Below are 21498 nucleotides of genomic sequence, written 5' to 3'. Positions count from 1 at the left end.
AAGACCCCTTGTGAGCACGCTTTAGGCAATCTTTTATCCCAAACTCAATACATAATGTTCAATGCGTCAGTTAGACGATGATTGATATTTTGATGGTTTTGGGAATACTTGTGTGTGAAGTTGATATCAATATAGAAATTATGTGAGGTCACTGACTCGCTTTATGTTATCATGAGTGGATGAGGTTGTGTTGATTGGAGGTATTGTTTGTCAATGGGAGTGATTATTGGAGGGATCTTTTAATGATCACATTGATTTTTGATGTATGTAATTTTGGGTCAGTTGTGTTATAAAGTATTCTGATATTTGGGAGTTATGCAGTAGGGCTTGAAGTGTAAAGATATATTGTCATGAGACCTGGGTGTGGATAGTTTTATTATAGCTGCTAAGTTGGCTGCTGTTCATTTTTGCATATTTGGCAGTGCCCGACTTTACCGTCCTGATCGAAATTTTCACCGGTATGTTGATAGTTTTGTTTGTAACTCACATTTTGAAACAGGTCTATTACAGCCGCAGTTCATTTTTTATATATTTGGCGGTGTCTGACATTATTGTTCTGCATGATTGAACTGTTTATCGGTAGGTGCCTATGTTGGTAGTTTTTGTTTGTAACTCACATTTTGAAACAGTCGTATAGCTGCTGTTCACATTTTGTATATTTGGCAGTGTGTGACATTATTGTTCTAACCAAAATGTTTACCGGTATGATGTTGGTAGTTTTTGTTTGTAGCTCATATTTTGACATTTTTTAATTGTGTGTGTGTGGGGGGGGGGGGGGGCGTGGAGTTTCTGTTTTGTTTTGTTTCATCTGCACATACGTGCTCCAGGGAACAGGATTATGGGCCAGGGACAAATTACACATTCCTCTCTCTTCCTCTCTCCCCCTCTGTCTGTCTGTCTGTCTCTCTCTCCCTCTCTCTCCCTTTTGGGTATACTAGTATATTGTAAGTATAAATGTTGATATAGTATTATATATATGTTTGAAGTGATTTGATCTACTTACTTAACCCTATAGGGAACATCAGAGGGTTTATTTAGTTATGTTATGTTTGATATTACTGGTTGTTATGACAATTGCTAACTGAGACTCATGTTAGTCATTTGTGTGTGTGTGTGTGTGTGTGTGTCATTTTGAATTTTCTGATATAAGTTATATATTTTGTAAATTTAAAGTTTGGGGCTGAGAACGGTTGAAGTAGTCTGATTTATACAGGGTTATAAAGAACTGATATATTGTATGAATTGTGTAATAGAACTGTAGGGTGTTGTTTGTATTCGTTGTGCTTATCATAGACGTGATTATGTAATTGTGATGTAAAATGTGTTTGTATTGTCATGATCATTTGTTGTTATGTAATGCCAGTGGAAGCCAAATTTCTATGTCTGACATAGACCAATAAAGAAGTAATGAATGAATGAATATATATATATATGTGATATAGGTTTTCCCGCCAAATTTCATAAGATTTGCATTCGATTTAACAGTAAGGCGCTCAAATTCAAGAGCATATTTCTGTCACTGCTCTACTCTCACAGTTCATTTTAATTCTTTGAGTATATCAATTCATGTCGTTTCATGTCATTCCTTTTAGATTTTATTTCATTCAATTTAGAGAGAAATTCATTCAATTTAGCGTCTCAAAGTTGGCATTCAATTTCGCGCCTGCTGGATAGACGTTCAAATTCGCACCAAATACCAGTTTTAATTTCATTTATAGGCACACAACTTCGACCTTTGAACGTTCAAAGTCCTGTAATTCTATGCAATTCTTACGAATATTCTTACGTTAATGAAAGGCAAATTCATCAACGTTCAGTGTTACCATTTCAATTTCAACATCTCTTTTTCATTTTTTTTTTAATTTGGCTACTTTCACTTTATTTCCCCATCAAAACGGATATCACATTATTTTACAGAATGGTTAAACTTCGACTTTGCTATTTACATAATGAGAGATCACATGAGAACATCGATATGTCAAGTGTGATTATAGTCGTATTTCAGATTTTGTTTTCAGTCACGTTTGAGGTTTGAAATGTGTGTTAGATACATTGCATTGGGATATTCTTTCTTTTACATAATTATTCATAATTTTGATGTTCTATAGCTTCAGCCGTCGATCTGTTGACGAGCCAGGCACGTACCTTGACATGTACGTCTGAGAGTGGTTGTACCATTATTCAAACAGATGGAGAATATACAAAGAACATGAGCAGCAACGGAAAACACTGCCCAGATGCTGTAAATGTTTGCCTATTCGTGAATTTGAATTCCTTAATTTTCATCGCAGCTGTGCTGGTGCGAATTTGAATGCGTTTCACTTGCATTTCTAATTTGAACGCGCAGGAATTCGAATGCTTATGAAATGAAGTGAATAAATTACTTAGCTTTTTGAATGTTGATCTCGGTGATCATTCAAATTCGCTCGAAAATGAATGCTCGCATCATTGAATCGAATGCAAATCTGATGAAATTGAGCGGGAAAGCCTATTATTAAATCAACATTAACACATTTCTATTGTAAAAATGGTTTGACCTGCTACGATGCTCTTTTGAGATACCCTGTGCAAAATGTACTTAATTCTTTCTCTTCCCTTCCTTCTTTTTACGCATTCATTAACGTTATAATCATTATCATTAGATCGATGTATATAATAATAAAGTATTATTTTGGGGGTGTCCTCCTTCTTCTTCTCCTCTCCTCCTCCCCGTCCTCCTCCTCCTCCACCACCACCTCCTTCTTCTTTTCTTCTTCTTCTTCTTCTTCTTTTCTTCTTCTTCTAGGCTTCTTTTCTTCTTCTTCTTCTTCTTCTTCTTCTTCTTCTTCTTCTTCTTCTTCTTCTCATATAGAGTCGCACACCCTATAGAATATATTATTTTAGAGAAAAGTGTAAACTTAAAAGATGGCATTACCCTCTTGTAGAGCAGTGGCAACACTGATCAAGATGAAGAGGGCTACCCTGGATTATCTCACTTGAACGGCAAAATCTATGTATATCTATGAACAAACCCATGCAATACAACTCAACTCGAGTAGGACCTATACATTAAGGCCACGACAATCTACAGTATAGATAGCCCACTTGATTTTGATTTTGATTTGATTTGATTTATTCTCTGTATGTCATTTTCTTTACTAAGTACAATTATTCTTTGCAATTTCATCAACTTTGTACAAAGTAACAGTAATGTGACTGTTTTCAACAATTATCGTCAAATTTGTGATTATACAGATGTATATCACAAACGCTATACATCTTCTTTGCATGCAGTCAGAATAATTGGCATTAGAATAAGCACCCGCCCCTGAAATACACTGAATAGTGCAGGGAGGTGACTGCTCCCTGAACAGTTATTTACAGTTAGTATAATCTGACGCTTTGCGTTAAGATCATTGGCATACATGCGAGTGTACACAACTATTTATACGTATAGTTCGGCTAAGATTGTTAGTAATCATACACAGTTTCTGAACAGTGACCTCGGGCCTTTTTTTGTCTCTACTCGAATAGGCAGTGTTATAGGCCAAAGCATTATAAGTTTGCACGAGTAATGAAGCTTGGTCCACGTGGTTGCAACAAATCTGAAGAAAAAAATGACGTCAGAATAGGTCTAGAAGGCAGATAGTGACAATTAAAGTTTTTCCGTTTTGTCTTGTATTCTGTTTGTGTGTTTTGTTTTGCAGTCAGCATCACATACATTGCAGAACCTACATGCCTTTTGTCTGATTTTTTTTTTGTTCTTCTGCCATGTTTGTCACTGTAGCTTAAGTTCGACATAAAGATGTTTGCATAATCAATTGGCTCTTTTTTTTGTGTCCGTAATTTCATTATCGCCCAGCAGCATGTCTCCTCATAGTACGCCGTAACGTTGTTGTTTAGTTTCAACACAAGCGAATTTTTATGCAGTTTCCGTCGAACACGACATAATTATTGTCGTAATTTCATGTCGATGACGCAAGGGTGTAGAATAATGAGAGGGAGCAAATGGAAGGATACATACCCTATGAGTATAATATACTCTTATATTGCATATCCGCCAGTAGATGAGTTAATGCAGGTCTTCTTGATGATGCATTTGTGTACAATAATCAGGGGTGGATCCAGGAATTCGGTATTTAAAGGGGGGGGGGGGGCTTTACAAAATTAAAGGGGCGCGCACGCCCTCTCTTTTTCTTTTTATTTCTTTTATTTTTATCAAAAAATAATAATGGGGGAGGGGCGCGCTCTGTGCGCCCCGGCCTGGATCCGCCACTGCTATAAAGAGAGTGCCTTTGAAAGTTCGACATTCTTGGCGTTACCATAACGTAACCAGCTTGGTCGGAAATTTAATGATTCTACCAAACTAGCTCCATGATTCTACTGAGAATCGCCACGAGAGCGGAGGCCACTGTGCGTGTACATAAGTATTTCGATTATACCACTGACTTTTTTTAAGCGGATATATTCCTGCGATGGATTAGGGCCAACCCGCCCACCTCCTCCTCCTCCGTCCCCCCCCCCCCCCCCTCCTCTTCATACGCTCAGGACTACACACACACACCTTGCCATCTTACGTTGTACACCTACACGTGTATATCGATATTTGTGCTGAATGCCTGCGATAGGGTCACATTCATAGAAAGGTACGTTCAAATAGCCAGAACAGAAGCCATGGCTGGCCAAAACCTCGGCTAACGTACTTTGATGGTCGCGGTTTCGCAGAGATCACAAGACTTGTTTTATCTGCTGCTAATATTGAGGTAAGGTCGAACTTAAGGCATCCTTTGTATATTAAAATGTGAAAGGAATGTAGTGCGTCTACGACACGGTACGGGGAAACTTAGATCACAGAGGGGCGGGTATAGGAGCGGTTCGACAAACATTGTACACGCACGCTTGTCGAGTATAGTTTTGGAAATAACTCTTCACTGCAGGCGTCGCTTTATAACATAGTTGAGAATGATATGTTACACTTTCGTTTGGTGATTTTGTTTGGCAAACAAGATTATGTTTTCGTATTTTGATTCAATTACCTTTGTAATCACATTAGCATATATTATAATGTAGTAAGTGGAATAACAATCTTCTTGTACCAAGCTGAGTAACCGCAATCTATAGGTGATTTACCACTTGCTAGGAGAAGGTCAGCGTTGCACTCATTGCAGAAGTTTGTGTTCTTGATAACTTTTATTGTCTTGTGTTGTTAAGGGTAAATATAATGATGAAACCTATCAACAAATAAACACAAAAATAAAAAAAGATATAAGATGATGTAAATGGTGTTGGCTGGACTGTTATTTTCGTGTTTCTATAGGCCCTAGTTACACTGTGTCGATGGTATTGGCCTCGATGACGTCCTGTGGCACTCCATTCCATTTTCTATATTGCTTCTACATCATGTATTATCATATAGGCCTATATAATATATATTACACATATGTATTTACATATATTTTTGATTTGATTTGATTTGATTTGATTTATTGGTTTCTGTATCATCATTGTACATACACATTCATGCAATGTACAAACATAATTATAAGTTGTATTTTCTTCTTCATTGCCTTTGTACAATGTACAGCAAGAGTACAACAAAACATACAACAATAATACAGAGGGGCTACAGCATAAGCGTATATATATATATATATATATATATATATATATATATATATATAAAGAGAGAGAGAGAGAGAGAGAGAGAGATAAAAGTGTTCCACATATGTTTTTGTTTTAATATCTACTCCTCCCATGCGTTCATAAATGCCGTGTAATATTGCATCACGTTGCAAAAATTTTAACTTTCGTTTTAATTCCTTGTATAGTTTGACGACGTGTTCCTAAAATCAAGACAAGAGTTTCTGCAGCTGATTGAAGGTATGATATAACGAGCCCTGAGAGTATTCTTGGCTCCACTTCATAAAATGCTCAGTTATTATAGTTTTTAAACATTTCCTTTTCTTATCGCGTGATTAGGGTAAATTCACATCAAAATTCAAACTTTTCTTGCGTTGCATCTAACATGTCTAATACATCTCCTACATTAGTATCATTACATTTAGTAGTGGTATAGCAATATAAGGAGTCGTATATGTTTTTTATGTTAGTATGTAGTAGAAGTAGTAGTAGTAGTACTACTACTACTAGTAGTAGTAGTAGTAGTAGTAGTAGTAGTAGAAAAGTAGCAGTAGTAGTAGTAGTAGTAAGTTGTAGTATAGTAGTAGTAGTAGTAGTAGTAGTAGTAGTAAAGTATAATAGCATAGTAGTAGGATAGTAGAAGTAGTAGTAGCAGTAGTAGCAATATTAATAGCAATAGAAGTAAAAGTAGTAGAAGTAATAGTAGTAGTAGTAGTAGTGTAGTAGAAGTAAAAGTAGTACTTCACATTGCTATAGTGGCATGCAGTATCATTGCTATCATACTTTTGTTATTGCTATCATTGTTGCTGCTATACTAGCAAAACCATCATCATCATCACCATCATCATAATGATTATTAGTGTAATTCAAAGTTGTTGTTTTTTAATCTCATTTCAAATGGGAAGCTGATGTTCAAGCAAGTTCCTCTCCTAGAGATTGACGGGAAGAACCTGATCGGGAGTACAAGCATTCCACAATATGTCTGCAGAAAGGCGGGTTTCGTCGCACAGACTGAAGATGACCAAGCTATGTGAGACAAGATAAAAGGAACAACACAAAATAGTTTTACCAAAATCAGCTGTGGAGATGACAAATATAGTTTTAGCTACTTTAAACATGTTGTAATCAAAACAAACAAATAAATGTTGCTGAGATCTGATTGTGATCAAGAAAACTTGAATGCTCTATTTTGACGTTACTTTTGGGTTTGATACTCGAAATCTTACAAAAATAAGTAATCGATGAATCATACACGCATGCAAAGTGCGAATGTGCATATTCGACAAGAAAGTTTTAGATATAGGACCGGAGGTTTTGCAAATTTAACGTAGACTGTAGTTGTTGAAAATACAGTTGTATGTCAGTTTGGTCAATACAATGTACATGATAGATTGTATTCCCGTATGTGTTACGTTACCCACTTCCTGTGATAAAATCGAAGTTTCGTCACCAGTTGCCATAAATCTTTATACATACCTTCAAGCATGTACAGTCACGTACCACAGTATACCACAGTTTATATTGAAAAAAAAAAAAACATACAGTGGAAACAAAAAATGAAAGTTTGCAACGGCTTCAACGATGGGAAGAAAATACATGGAAGGGAGAACTTCTCATTTACAGCGTTGTTTATTGGTGATAATGATTATGTATCACTATGATATATGTATACTAGACATCAATAGTCCTTCCATTTTGTAGATATACACCGATCAAACATATCAAATGGCAGAACCAATAACAGACATTACAGAATTTTGTTAGGTTGATGCTTTCTTAACAGAACGACGAGCCTCTTCTCTAACGATAAAGAAAGATCTCTTATTTCATTCTAAGGTCATGTCTATGTATTTCGGGGGGAGGGGGGTTCAATTTTCTTTATCTCTTGTCATCTGAACTCATCTTGTTGCATGGCTGTTATAATCTGTCCATAGGGTTGAAATGTTATGTATCGGTGCAAGGGACATTTTGATGGGCGTGTCCGGATTCAAGTTCATGCCAGAAGAGAAACAGGAGGAAGTATTGCAACATGGCGTCAAGGAAGTCAAGTCCCGTCATTTGCCAGTCTTTGAAAAGGTATACTTTTCTTACACACACACACACACACACACACACACACAATATATATATATATATATATATATATATATATATATATATATATATATAATTACATAATCATATGCATGCTTTTTTGTTAAATAATTCGTAGTCCAACTGTCCACGTGTTTGTCAAATGATAGCATCAATAGTTAAGAAGGAGAACAGAGCTCAATACCAACAATAATTTACAAAGCACTCAAATTTTCGGACAACCTGCCCTTTGTCAAGTGACTTTAATTGTCAAGTGATGATGTGCTTTGTAAATAAACGGTTGGTGTTGACAGAATGATACATTTCTAGAGTTCTGTTCTCCTAATTATTAATGATGTATGTATACAAACACAAGCACATTATGTATCTATAAACATGTATATATGAATTTGTGTACACTGAATATCATCACAATGTGCTCGTGATATTTAATTTAATCAAGGCCAGGTTAGACTGAGGGAAATAATTATCACATAGCAGGAACGGTTTTCTAAAACATACCTCATATTAGAGAAACTACATTTACTTAATTCCTTGAGATAAGATCTTCGCCTATTAATTTAACTTCAAGATTTCATAACTACAGTATGTTAAACAGTTTATACAGGTGCATTCCTGAATGGGTTAATGTGCATGTGTTTTCTCACTGATTTCTTGTTATGCATGAAGCTCACGCTCTGTAAGATATTTGAAGAGGAAGCTAAGCTCATAACATGCATTGTCTTTGATTGTGTTAAAGCCCCGGTCACACAGCACTCCACGTCCAAATCACGTACAAAAAGTTATGAAAATCTGGTGGACGTGGTCGTAAGTGGTAATTTTTTGGTCAATTTTGGTTTGCTTTGTACGGGCCGTACGGGGTATGGCCGTTGGCGGCTGTTCCACTGCTGAAGCACTGCCTAAGCACGGCTAACCACGTCCAGCCACGTGTGTGTGCGCGGAAAAATCCATTTGTCAGCGATAAGCCGCTAAACACACGCTATTTCCCGTGATACCAACGCGTAACACGCGTCAGATGACCGTGCTCTGCCCGTGACAGACCGCTAAACTTTCGCGTCTTTACCGCGTCTCCTCAAGTTTTAATCACTGCCGGAACACGAATTATCACGTGTGTTTCACGTGTGTTGCACGTCTTTACCACATGTGCCGCCCGTAGTTGTCCGCGGAATAAAATTTTGAGCAGTTCAAAACTTTTTACTGCGTCCGACACCGTTCCGATTTTTCCCCGCGTTCTGCCACGTCTATAAATCGACCGTAGCTTGTCTTTAAACTCGACATCAACGCGAACAACATCGTCTGCTTCACGGGAGACCACTTTTTGACGTGTTTTGGCCGTGATTAAGCCGTAAAGCGCTGTGTGACCGGGGTTTTAGATAACACAAACATAAAAGATATGCACATTTGGAATTTATGTTAATGGGGATTTCATCACATTCCCTGTTCATCATAACCATTAATGATGTGTTTTGATTTCCCTGACATTTTCGTGATAATTTTTTTATAATCATTAATTTTTCTCATTTTTCCTATACGGTATTATCATCAGTTTCGTCATTCTATCAATCTCGCGTGAGAAAATATTTAAACTAACAAAGCATACAGAAAAACAGGATTTACAAACCAGATGTTTATCAGTCGATTTTGATTTTGGTTTGTTTTGTCATATCCTGTTTAAATTTTCCATCCAGATACTGGCCCAGAGCGAGTCTGGTTTCCTTGTGGGAAACTCTCTGACCATTGCAGATTTCATGTTCTTTGATGGAGTAAGCTACATTAATGAAATTCCAAGCGTCAAACAAGAATTGGACGACTTTCCCAAGTGCAGGGTGAGCGAACCGTATACAAAGAGCTCTGTTATTCTCAATAGTGATACTAAGTCACCTTTGTACCTTTTTTTAATCCAACACAGCAACGACTTCACAGTCTTTACAATTATTTGTGTATTCAGTCCCGAATTGAGTGTATTGTAAGTTGGTATCACAGTTCCCCGTCTACTGCAAATGAATGCTGTACTGCATTTCTGGAGAGAGAAGGCCAATTAGTAGGCCTATATAGTATTTCTGTCTTTATTATTCCATGTATAGATACGGACTTCATCCAAATGAACTTGACTTGTGATTGTGTTTATGTCCATGCCTCGGACGGTCCAGTTGTATGCAATTCCTCGCTGGACATGTTTGATGTGACAATCTGCTTTACTGACCGTTACGTTGGTGTATATTCAAACAGGCCCTCAAAGAAAACAATACTTGACCACTGATAAGGTCATGAATGGTCAATAACACTTGATGAAAGTCGATCAATAAATATATTTTCTAGAATAAATCACCATGACGGCAATCAAAAAGCAGTATGCTGCCGTGGTCAAAATTCCTTCTCTTGCCATGCTTGCAGGTTGAAATCATTGAACTGAACAAAGTATTCTAGGTAAGGAGCTGGAGGACCATGTTTGCAAGTGTGCATGTTGGTAGGCCTATAGCTTTAAACTATAGCTTTATGCGTGTAGTTTGTATTATTAATGTGAGACTGAAGATGGTTTACTGCCGATGGATCATCGATATGATGTTTATGAGTGATTGCTGGGCATTTGCTTGTGTGCAAATGTGCATTTCTTAAAATGAAACACACAAAATACAGATACACGTGTATGTAAGTCTATTCTATGCATTTATGTAAGTCAATGTAGAGCAGGTATGCATTATGTTGATCAATGACTGATTTACCTTCACATTGTATTCACATCTCCAGGCTTTCATTGAGCACTTCTCGAGACAACCCGGTCTCTCGGAATACCTGTCCAGCCCGAGGCGGCACCCTCCGCCGACCGACCAGTACGTGAAGGAGGTGCGACTCGTTCTCGACAAATAGAGAAAAATGAATGCTATTGGGGGGGGGGGGGGTTCATTATATGTTTTATAGTTATAGATAGATGATATGAATGTAGTTCTTTTTTTTTTGTAAGCCAGCATTGAAAACGGAAGAACTGTGCCCGCATGTTTTGTTTTGTTATGGGTTTTTTTTCTCCTGCCCTCTATCCCTATTATAATCATCATTGGCTAGGGTATAAACGTTATTGGTATGTGTTCAATGCAGATAACCATGCGTTAACATGTCTAAATGACGTGTGGGAAGGTGTGGGGAAATCTATTCATTTCTATTCAATTCAATTCAATGCAATTCAGTTCAATTCAATTTCATTTAAATTCAATTCATTTCAAATCAATCCAATTCAATTCAAATGATCAAGGGATACAAAAAAAAATGCAAACACATCAGGGAGGTACTCTTTGATTTTCTAATCTGCTACTGCAGAGAGCAAAGATTTATCTATTAAAAAACAAAACAAAAAAAACTGTCAATCATGCTCTTCTGAATTGCTGTTTAAATACCCAATTGAATGTAATATCTTTTATATATTATTGTATTTAGTATATTATGTTACTATGATTTCCTCAACTGGAGCACAAAATCAGATGGACTTTAGCTCGATAGTTCTTGTTATTATCAGCATTATCATTACCGTCATAATTACCATTTATTTGCGACACTCACTTGAAGATTAAAGTCGACACCTTCAACTCGGAGCACATAATTAAGATGTGAAAATCTGCCTTACTCAGTAAGTGCGAAACAAAATAATTGTAAAATATTTTGATTCACGAGCACAAGTATATACAGACAATCAACCAATCACACTAACATATACAAACAGTCTCTCCCATGTGATACTGTGCGCTATGAGACACTGCATGGAGTAATACATTTTGAATTTAGTCCAAGTATCCGCATTATTGTCTTTCGTTTTCTGAAGTGATGTCTTGATGAATTTGAGGAACATAAAGGACTGCTCACCCAAAACTACAAGGTGCGTGTCGTGAGCGTTTGTGTGTGTGTGTGTATGTGTGTTTGCGTGTGTGTGTGTGCGTGCGCGCGTGTGTGTGTTTGAGTGTATGTTTGGGTGTGTGTATGAGTTATGCAGCGTACGATGTTCGAGGTATATAATATGTTTGGCACACTGTCATATCAAATATTTTCTCGTGAAGAAAAATATTATCAGTGGGATTGATTCATAATCGAGTTGTTCATTTTGAATAGAGATTATTTGCAGCACAAATTGAAAAATTTATTTGTTTTGTGTTTTGAATTGTATTTGTATTGTTTTTGTTCATGTACACCAAGAATGGGTTAATTATGAATGATTCGAATGAAATCAATAAATATCGAGGAAAAACAAAGAAAGTGTATGAAAATCGGTTTTGAAATGGTTGAGATATCCAAAAACAAAGAGTCCTAATAAAAGGTGGGACCCATCTTTACTTTAACTTTGTTTTACTTTGTTTTTGGATATCTCAGCCGATGATCTTAAAACCGATTTTCATCATATAAACTTGGAGTTTCTCTTAGAATTGTAAGCTCCTTAATATACGTGGTTTTAAAGTTAAAAAGTTAAAACCTGAATCCCCATCTCAAACCAAAACTATATCATCCCTTATTATATAGGCAAGGTTACACAAGGTTGTATGATAGAACTGTCCTTGAACATCTGCGTTCACGGTCGATGACACAGGCGTCATGCGCAAGTACATGTAGAAAAAAAATGACAGGAAGCAAGTTGGGGTGCATGGTTTTTGTATTTGATAGATGTCATGCATACAAAATGCATGTGTGCGAGTACTCTATCATAATACATGTATGAAGTGAAAACCGCAACAGTAGGCGGTTCTGCGTTGTCGGCAAGATATTTTCTTTCATTCCCTAGCAATGTCGAGAGAGTGGAGTGCACTGTGGTGTTCACAATTGGATCATAGCCATGACTTTGGAAAATTTACAAACGCACATACTTTAACGACTTCCCCTCCGCACTAAACATGACTGGCAATCCACTCGTTCAGCTTTATACCTCGTAAGGGAATCACATTCAAAGCAGGATAATTAATACCAGGAACAGAAGTTATGGCGGGTCAAAAACCTCGGCTAACGTACTTTGATGGTCGTGGTTTCGCAGAGGTCACAAGACTTGCATTATCTGCAGCAAAAATTGAGGTAAGAGTGAACTTTGACATCCTATCGAATTGCAAAGTGAGTGTATATAGGCATAGGTCTGCAGTCTAAACGACTACTTTCGTTGTAGAGAGACGGGTATGAGCGGATTTGCATAAATTCGACAGGAGACGCATGCTTGCAACAGGGAGGTACCTCCCTGCTTGCAATGATTAATAGGCCTATACTTTTTGTTAAAATCGTCGATCACGGCAGGCGTCAGTATTATTAGATCCTACGAACAATTAATTTTATCAAATACTTAATGTTCGTGATATCTCTCGCATCGTAAATAATTGATATTCGTGTAATGGCATGTTCATTACACATAATATGTGTAAATATATAGAAAGCCTGTGTGTGCATGTGAGTCGTGTGCATGCAGGCGTGGCTGTGTTTGTGGGTTGTATATTCATGTACATTATTCGACTGCATATCAATCTCTGTATAATATGCGTTATTCTTACTCACTCGGAACACACGTGTGTATAGGAATTGTACCTTCCATATGCGGTCACATAGTCTTGTATCTCATATATCAAGGGCAATGCTCGTGATTTGGTCAAGGGTCAATGGTTAATCCATCCCTCCCCTCCTGTGACAAGAATCTCCGGGCGGAAAGTTTTTTTTGTGATTTTTTTTTTCTGTATGTACTCATGTGTGCGTCTGTGTGCGGGGGGGGGGGGGGGGGTCTGCAGTCCCTGTCTGTTGTGTGTGAAGGTATACACCAGGTGATGAATAGTTTTATGTGCGAGTCATAAGAATTCTTATAATCTAAGTAGGCAGACACAGAATTGCTGACAGTTTTCTTTGTAGACTCAATTAACAGGGAAATGTTGAAAAGAAAAGTTTAACACTTTCCAACTAAGGGATGTCAACACTTAATTGTCGAGTGATGCTTGTCGTAACAATAAAAGCTGTAGTTATGCGGAATGTCTGCAAGAAGTGACTGCAAAATTTGAAAGTTGAACTTTTGAGATTGACCAAAAATGAAACAAAATGTATAGATAGAGATATTACACTCGTAAAGATTGAGAAAGAGAAAGACAGAGCGAGAGAGGGAGAAAGAGAGAGAGAGCAAAAATTGAATATTTCAAATTTGTTAATACTATATATTCAACCTATATATTACGTCATGTTAACTTCTATTTGACATTAATCTCTCTTTAGTTTGACGACGTGTACCTAAAATCAAGAGACGAGTTTCTGCAGCTGATCAAAGGTAACGAGCCTGGAAAATGTCCTTGGCTCCACTTTACTAACTCATTCGCTGATTAACTAATCATTTAGAAATTTTCAGGTGTCTGCTTATATAAAAACTATAAACACTGTTAAATACATGCATGCATACTAGCTAATTGGCAGTAAGCTGATTGCTACCAGGGAAACTGCAATCATCCTAATTACACTGTAAAAACATCGGTGTTAGATTTAACACCATGGGTGTTGAATTTAACACCGATCAAGTGTCAATAGAGGACCCCACCTCAAGGTGTAGAAAGTACTTTGTGATGGTGTTGAAAAGTGTTCCCCTGGCACTTCGTGGTGTTAATTTGACATTGTATAGCTGGTGATATTCTGACACTGCGTTGGTGTTAATTCAACATTGACACATGGTGTTGGGTTGATATTGCTGGTGTTAATGTCAATGGTATAACACCCGCCTAGATTCAATAAGAGACCACACCAACCAACTAGGTGTTACTGTGGTGTAAATTTTTTCACACCTTTTTTATAAAAAAAAATCAAGTACTTTATTGGAAAGTTCTTGATCGTTTTTGTTAAAGTTCAAAATCAACAAGAAAAACAGTAAAAAGTAACTATTCAAAAAAACAGTTTCATACATTGAAGTGACACCAGGAGGTGTTAATTTCACACCAAAAATGAGCACCGAAAATTTAATATCAGCTCGGTGTTACATATTTAACACCGGACTTTTTGCAGTGTATATGGTGATTAAAATTGAAATACGACGTAAGTCTGTGCAACATTTGCAACAGGTGCATTGACTGTTCTCATCAAGATACCTTTATGAAAAGTATCTTCAGACTGATTTCATACCTTCGCATGTAGAACCAAAGAGCTCAGATTTTAAAACTGGAAGCAAAGTTCAACATTGCGCGTATAAGAAGAAAACCATTCCCCTCAGTTCGGCGTTTCATCCTCTCCCTCCAGTTAAAATACTATGTTCATCCTCTCAGGAGATTATAAGCTACCTAGGTCGGATGATATGGCCTTGCAGTCGATATGTGGCGAAAGCGAACCCATATGCGCTTAAACTTTGTATGCCTATTGGCTATAGAGAGATATGGTTGATTAGGACAAATTCATATCACAATTTAAACTTTTCTTATACTAAGTTGCATGTCACATAAAGAGGGACCTAAAAGTTTTGTTTTTGTTTTAGCGGGGGAGTAAGTGAGGGGTAAGGTAAGGCCAATGATACCCCCACCCCGTTCGACACGTAAAATTGGATTGCTTTGTTTGTTTGCTTGCTTGGTTTTTGAAGAGTCAAAAGTGTGGGGGTGGGGGCTGCCCCCTCCCGATCCCCTGCATGTTACTGCTATTATATCATCATAATCATTATGACTATTGATATAATTCAGTGTTTTTTGTTCTTTTTATGTTAATATCCCAGATGGGAAGCTGAGGTTCAATCAAGTTCCCCTCCTGGAGATGGACGGACAAAACCTGACAGGGATTAGGAGCATTCCGCAATATGTCTGCAAGAAGGCGGGCTTCGTAGCACAGAGTGAAGACGACCAGGCTTGGTGAGAAGAGAAAACACAGAGCTTTAGTCGTGATGCACATGATATAATTTCAGCTACTGGCCATATTATAATAAAAGCGAAGAAAGACACCCAAGATTTAATTATTATGAACTGAAGGTTCTTTTTCGGCCCTCTGTCATCTGTAAGGGGTCCTAATTACTGGAGGAAACGCGCCTGATCAGTCGCGGCGACTCGTGCAACTCGAAAGACAAAAAAAAAAAATATAAGGCTCGCGCTCTCACCAAAAAGGCAACTCCAGGGCGCTTTCCAAAATATCAACAAACAAGAAGACAGCTTATTCATCCGGAAGTCCTGAGGACGTCGCGAGGACGTCACGGCCGCAACGTCTCCACATCGTCACGGGTTGGTCGCCACGGGTGTCCGCAAGGTCTCGGAGAAATCTCAGAAACGTCGCGGACTTCAGCCATCTCTAGTGGGTATCTCATTGGCTTGGAGACTAGGTGACGACCTGGTGACGACTGGAGTCTCGCTGGTCGCGGAGTGGTCGCGGAGACGTCTCCGCGACATCTCCAGGAGACTGGCGCAAGAGAATCGAACATGTTCGATTTTTCAGAACTTCTTCCAGTCTCCAGTTGTTGTCGGAGACGCCTCCGCAACGTCTCCTTTAAATAGTCGCGACAAAGCCGCGGTAGCTTAGTCGCGGCGACGTCGCGACGTCTCCCCCAGTGAGATAGGCCCTTTACACGGGTAGGAAATTAAATGAGAGGTATTGTATGCCCTGACATGAAGTCGGCGTTTGGGCATTGGGTCACGTGATCACATCTTACACCTGTTAGTATGGAAGCATGTCATACCTCACAGTATTTGAAAGACGAAAAAAAAAAAAGCAATTTGACACAATAGGCGTTTTCACATCAGCCCGATAAAAATCCAAGCTCGAGATATTTTTTAATTTCCCAAGTCAGAAAATAGCGCGCTATTTCGAAACATCGGGCTGATGTGGAAACGCCTAATGAAGTATAAGTGACAGTGGCATTAAATTATTCGAAGGGAGTGCTTCTCCATTAATACATGATTTGTAGACAGTAATTCAGTAGCATATTAGCCTTATCTCTCATTATAACTTGCAATCTGCATGAACATATTTTTTTCTTATAGATACCATTTTTCTTTTAACATCATCTAAAAGTCTGTATTTTCCTAATGCATCTCTCTCGATGTAAACTCACTTTGTGGCTCATTATTTTCCGACTTCTTGCATGCATCTAGGGTCAACATGCTATGCGATGGCGCTCGAGACATTCAGATGAGGGTGACTGGATTCAAGTTCACGCCACCCGAGAAGCAGGAGGAAGTATTACAATATGGCATCAAAGAAATCAAGAAATATCATCTTCCAATCTTTGAAAAGGTATTTTGCTTTTCAATTCGATGAAATTCTTCCGTCGTTTTTTTTTTTTTTTTAATTGCAACCGATTGACAAATTGTCCGACATCGACGTAAATAAGCACTGAATTGATCAGAGTTGTAGTAGTAGCCATAGCAAAAGAAATCATGGGCATACATACGCGAGAAGGATTCGAACCTACGACCTCCTGATCCCCGGACAGGCGTCTTATCCACTATAGACCACCGAGCTTCAGCACGACAGCTAGTGCTGGTTCTTAACCTTCAACATGCAGCGGGTACTGCGTAATTCTTCAAACAAGGCATTCTTCCGTCGAATTGTTTTATGGCAACAGATTGAAAACTGGAATCCAGCGTTCTGGATATTTGCATGGCCAGTGAAAACGGAGGAAAATATTACTGCTCAGAAGAGAGATGAAGGTCCATAAAATGTTCCTTGTTATGAAAATACTTCAGTAATGAAAAACACTATAATTCACTAGATCTACTTCTTTTTATTTTAGCACTTTACAACAACTATCGAGCAGGGTATTCAGCCATATTCATCGGATGTGTGTATTAGTTCGTGTGTGCATCCACATTGATTCCGTGATATGCGGTACACACCCCGTAAGATATTTGAGTACGAAGCTCAGTTATGTCAACATCTTTCATCCTGTAACTGTTTTGAATATAATATTTTTGATATCCTTAGTTGGCATATTTTCATTAAATTCTCAAACTTGCAGACTTTCCCCGGACTCTGCTGGAGCCGTCCTGGAAAAAAAAAAATCATCCTGTCCTGGCAACAGAATATGTACACTCAGCCAAAAAACAAAAACAAAAGCAAAACAAACAAAAACAAATAGAAAAATACTCTTGAATTTCAAACTTTTGCTAGATGGTTTCAAATTTTTCATAGAAGATTTTGATGAAATCAACGCATTATACACCATACAGTATTCAAGACCATTTAATTGGTTATCAACCTAGCAAGTCAAAACAAAGGCAAAATTTACACATGAGTGAACACATTCGCTTTTTCCTCCAAGGCACAAAAGTAAAAACTGTAAAAATTGATATGTTGTCTCTCATTTGCAAATGCCCTTCAAGATAACAATGGTTACAAACAACCAGTCACAATGAGAGACATGAATGAAATAGCAAATATAAGTTTTTGTTCTCTTTACCTCTTGAAACCTCAAACAAAAACAAAGTGGGAAACTAAAGGGGGAAATTAGAATTTTCTATCAGCTGAAACTTCAAATGACATAGGGAATAAAGGCAGACAGATGATTACAAATGAACACAATTTCTTTATTTCATTCTTTTAATTTAGTATTTAAGAATTAAGGAGACAAATTCAAGAACCAAATAACATTTACAATTTTCTTATTTGAAAAATCAATTAAAATATTCCCTTTTTGCTAATATTGCTTCTTCCCTCATTTCATTTGAATTTGGATTTGACAGAAGATTCTTAATTTTCCTCCACCATCGTGAAGCAAGGTCTTCCGGAAAGAAATCAGGGCCCTGTTTTATGAAGAGTTATAATTGATTATACGTTTATTTCTGTCATAAGTCTATATGGCAGCCTGTGTGGGTGTGGCAAGGAAATCTATAATCGATTATATCTTTTGATAAAACGGGGCCCACGTGTGACAAAGTATAATTATGTACACGCAGAAGAACAAGATGCGTACTGTCTGTTCATGAGCCTTTACCCAGTATGCACTGTATTCTGATTTTCCCCTTCCAGACACTTGCCCAGAGCGAATCTGGATTCCTTGTGGGAAACTCTCTGACCATCGCAGATTTCATGTTCTTTGATGGACTAAGCTACATAAATGAAATCCCAAGCATCAAACAAGAATTGGATGACTTCCCCAAGTGCAGGGTGAGTGAACACTACACAAGATCTTTATAGGACAATCACCTTTGTACCTTCGTCGAAAACTAAACGAAAACTCATTATATTTTTATAGATATGCTCGATGCATTCAGTTCTAAAATATATAGGTGTGTTATTGGCATTATAGAGCCTCTATATGCCGCTGTTTTGGAAATTAATGCATAATACTTAAATGTATACGTATGGATTGTTAACTCTCCAAATATCGGTGACGCCTATCTCTGGCGAGAGAGAGAGAGAATACAAAAAAAAAATGAATAAAACCTTTACTCTTTCAGTAATGTCTTAGGAAGTCAATGTTTTGTGTTAATACGTGCAATGTTCAAATGACATTCCTGGTATTACGATTTTTTAATACTGTATTCTTTCTTCTTCATATTGCCTAATTAACCTTTACCCTGTATATTCACTTCTTTAGGCCTTCATCGAGCACTTCTCGAGACAACCCGGTCTCTCGGAATACCTGTCCAGCCCCAGGCGGCATCCTCCGCCGACCGACCAGTATTTGAAGGAGGTGAACCTCATTCTCGGCAAATAGGAGAAATTAGATTCTGAAAATCGTTTTCTTTTCTCTCATTTTTTAAAATCAACTTGATAAGGTTGATTATTTCCGTTTTCAATGTGAAATGAAAGACAGAATAAAAATCAGTATCTTGCAAAATAACAAATTTCATGATTACTAATGACTGGGAAAACACATCAATACAACTGGACTTCCTTTCTATGTCTCTCTTTCGGTTTTATAAGTAAGATTTGGGAACAGGCCATTCTTTTAACCTCCACAAATATATTCCGACATGTTTTCAGTGTCATTTCTCAAACATGACCTCACTTTTTTCAAATAAATGACAGCATGAAATGTTTGTATAACAGTACATATTTCTGATGCTGATATACCTGCCTTTAAACATTGATTTTATGGACCTGCTCCAAACCTACACGCTGCCAGGTTGCATAAAACTGTGTCAACTTTATAATCAACGGTAACTTTGCAAACAACAGTAGCCATCAGCGATTTCTTAGCTTCGATAAGCTATGGAATAGCGTTGCTATGGTAATTACTATTGACTGAAGAGTTACCATTAATTGTAAAGTTACCACTGTTTTACACAACGGGGCCCACCCGAGGTTGAGTTACGCCTCTCGTCTATGATCTGAAATTGTCGTCCCTTTATTTAGCAGTTGGTTTGATTTTTTTTCCATATTTGAATCAGTCGAATGACATGATAATGATAATAAAACGAATATATGTGTACATGTATCTGTATATTAGAATCATTAGAAAAATGAACATAATAGTGCTAAACATTTGCCCCTTCTTTCCCTATTAGTCTGCTGATACAAGGCTAATTAGTGTGCAAAGTGCTATATCTTTATGTGTGTGTGTGTATGTATCTTGTATATGTTATATATACACACATGGCATTACAAAACATTACTGCACAGAAGCAACGACTCAGGCGGAACTGTAAACTGTACAGTGTAAGCCATCCAAAACTTGATGTGATCAACATTATCACTGTCACCGTGTCATCAAAACTACTATTTACTTGTTTGTGTACATGTGTATTATTTTGAAGATTAAATCCATATTTATTTGAGAACATGGAACGGGGATAGATTGTACCTCATTAACCTTGCTTTACTCACCACGTGAAGTATCTGACACATGAACAGAAGTAGAGACACAAAAGCACACGCACACACACACAGACACATAAACGTGCAATCATATGATCTCTCCTACAATATTTCCTCTTCATTCTCTCTATTCAGCTTCAGTTCATCAAATTTGATGGGACTACAGTAAGAATTTTGACTCCATGAAAATTCAGTAAAGCACATACACTAACATACTCTGATTCATGTGACAATACTGACTTTCATCGAGTTTCAACCTGATGAAGAAGCTATTTCATATAAAGGGACTGTTCTCATTTGACCCTTGACACAGTCGAACAATCAAACCCAACAGCATGCATTTGAATCCACCATTCTCCTCCTATCACACAAAGAAAAGGCTTGCAAGCTTTTTCTTCAATTCACTGTCTCTTTAATGATGAAGAAAATCACTTTTCAAATTTAAAGAGTCGCATCAAACTCAATATTATCATCACCAGGTAGAGGCTGACAATCCCTGAGGCAGCTGACAAGGTGGGGACTTGAGGTCAAAAACTCTGATATAACAAGCTCTCATTATATCATGGTACAATGTACCACAGGTATGTTCATCTGCCCTACTCATAAGTTCACTATTTTTTAAAACAGTTTTGTTTTTCAAACCCTGGTACAACAAAATACTGTCCTCACAACATACTCTTACTGGTCCCAAGGAATTTGTTACAGGAGAGTCAACTGTATCTAAACAAAATAACATTATTTTTTTTTTTAAATATCAGTGTTTGTTTGTTCTTTGTTGTTTTGTTTCATTTTGATTTTCTTTCTTACTTTTTTTTTGGCTGTACCTCTGTAATATGTTCAAAAGATTTGTAATTACAATAGATGTACCAGGTGCAAAGAAAGAGCCAGCATGCAATATACACCTGTCATTTGACTGCTAACCATTATGTTGTGCTATTAAATGATTTGAAGGCAATTCATGGCCTCTACTGTCAAATGAGAGATTCACGGGTCTCCAAGAAGACTCACCGCATGAATATAACGTACCCTGCTTTAATTAATGACTAAGTCTTGAGAGTAGGACATGGTGAATAA

At 37.5% G+C, this 21498-nt stretch overlaps 2 protein-coding genes across 2 annotated transcripts; both read left to right on the top strand.

The window, feature by feature from the left end:
- Window positions 1-4353: 4353 nt before the first annotated feature.
- On the top strand, window positions 4354-10581 carry LOC139737239 (glutathione S-transferase alpha-4-like). The gene is made up of 7 exons (XM_071647915.1): window positions 4354-4392; window positions 4608-4742; window positions 5808-5859; window positions 6517-6649; window positions 7554-7695; window positions 9402-9539; window positions 10462-10581. Exons 1-7 carry the CDS (start codon window positions 4354-4356, stop codon window positions 10579-10581), a joined length of 759 nt encoding a protein of 252 aa, XP_071504016.1.
- A 1945-nt stretch (window positions 10582-12526) lies between these two features.
- Window positions 12527-19321, top strand: LOC139737238 (glutathione S-transferase alpha-4-like). The gene is made up of 6 exons (XM_071647914.1): window positions 12527-12756; window positions 13924-13975; window positions 15392-15524; window positions 16755-16896; window positions 18631-18768; window positions 19202-19321. Exons 1-6 carry the CDS (start codon window positions 12667-12669, stop codon window positions 19319-19321), a joined length of 675 nt encoding a protein of 224 aa, XP_071504015.1. The 5' UTR covers window positions 12527-12666.
- Window positions 19322-21498: the final 2177 nt, after the last annotated feature.

The sequence above is a fragment of the Diadema antillarum genome, unplaced genomic scaffold, assembly GCF_040938485.1.
Source record: "Diadema antillarum isolate AM-2024a unplaced genomic scaffold, OU_Dant_1.0 seq00000687_RagTag, whole genome shotgun sequence".
NCBI classification, from domain to species: Eukaryota; Metazoa; Echinodermata; class Echinoidea; order Diadematoida; family Diadematidae; genus Diadema; species Diadema antillarum.
Note: the sequence above shows the minus strand (reverse complement) of the source record. Positions and strands in the feature narration are given on the sequence as shown.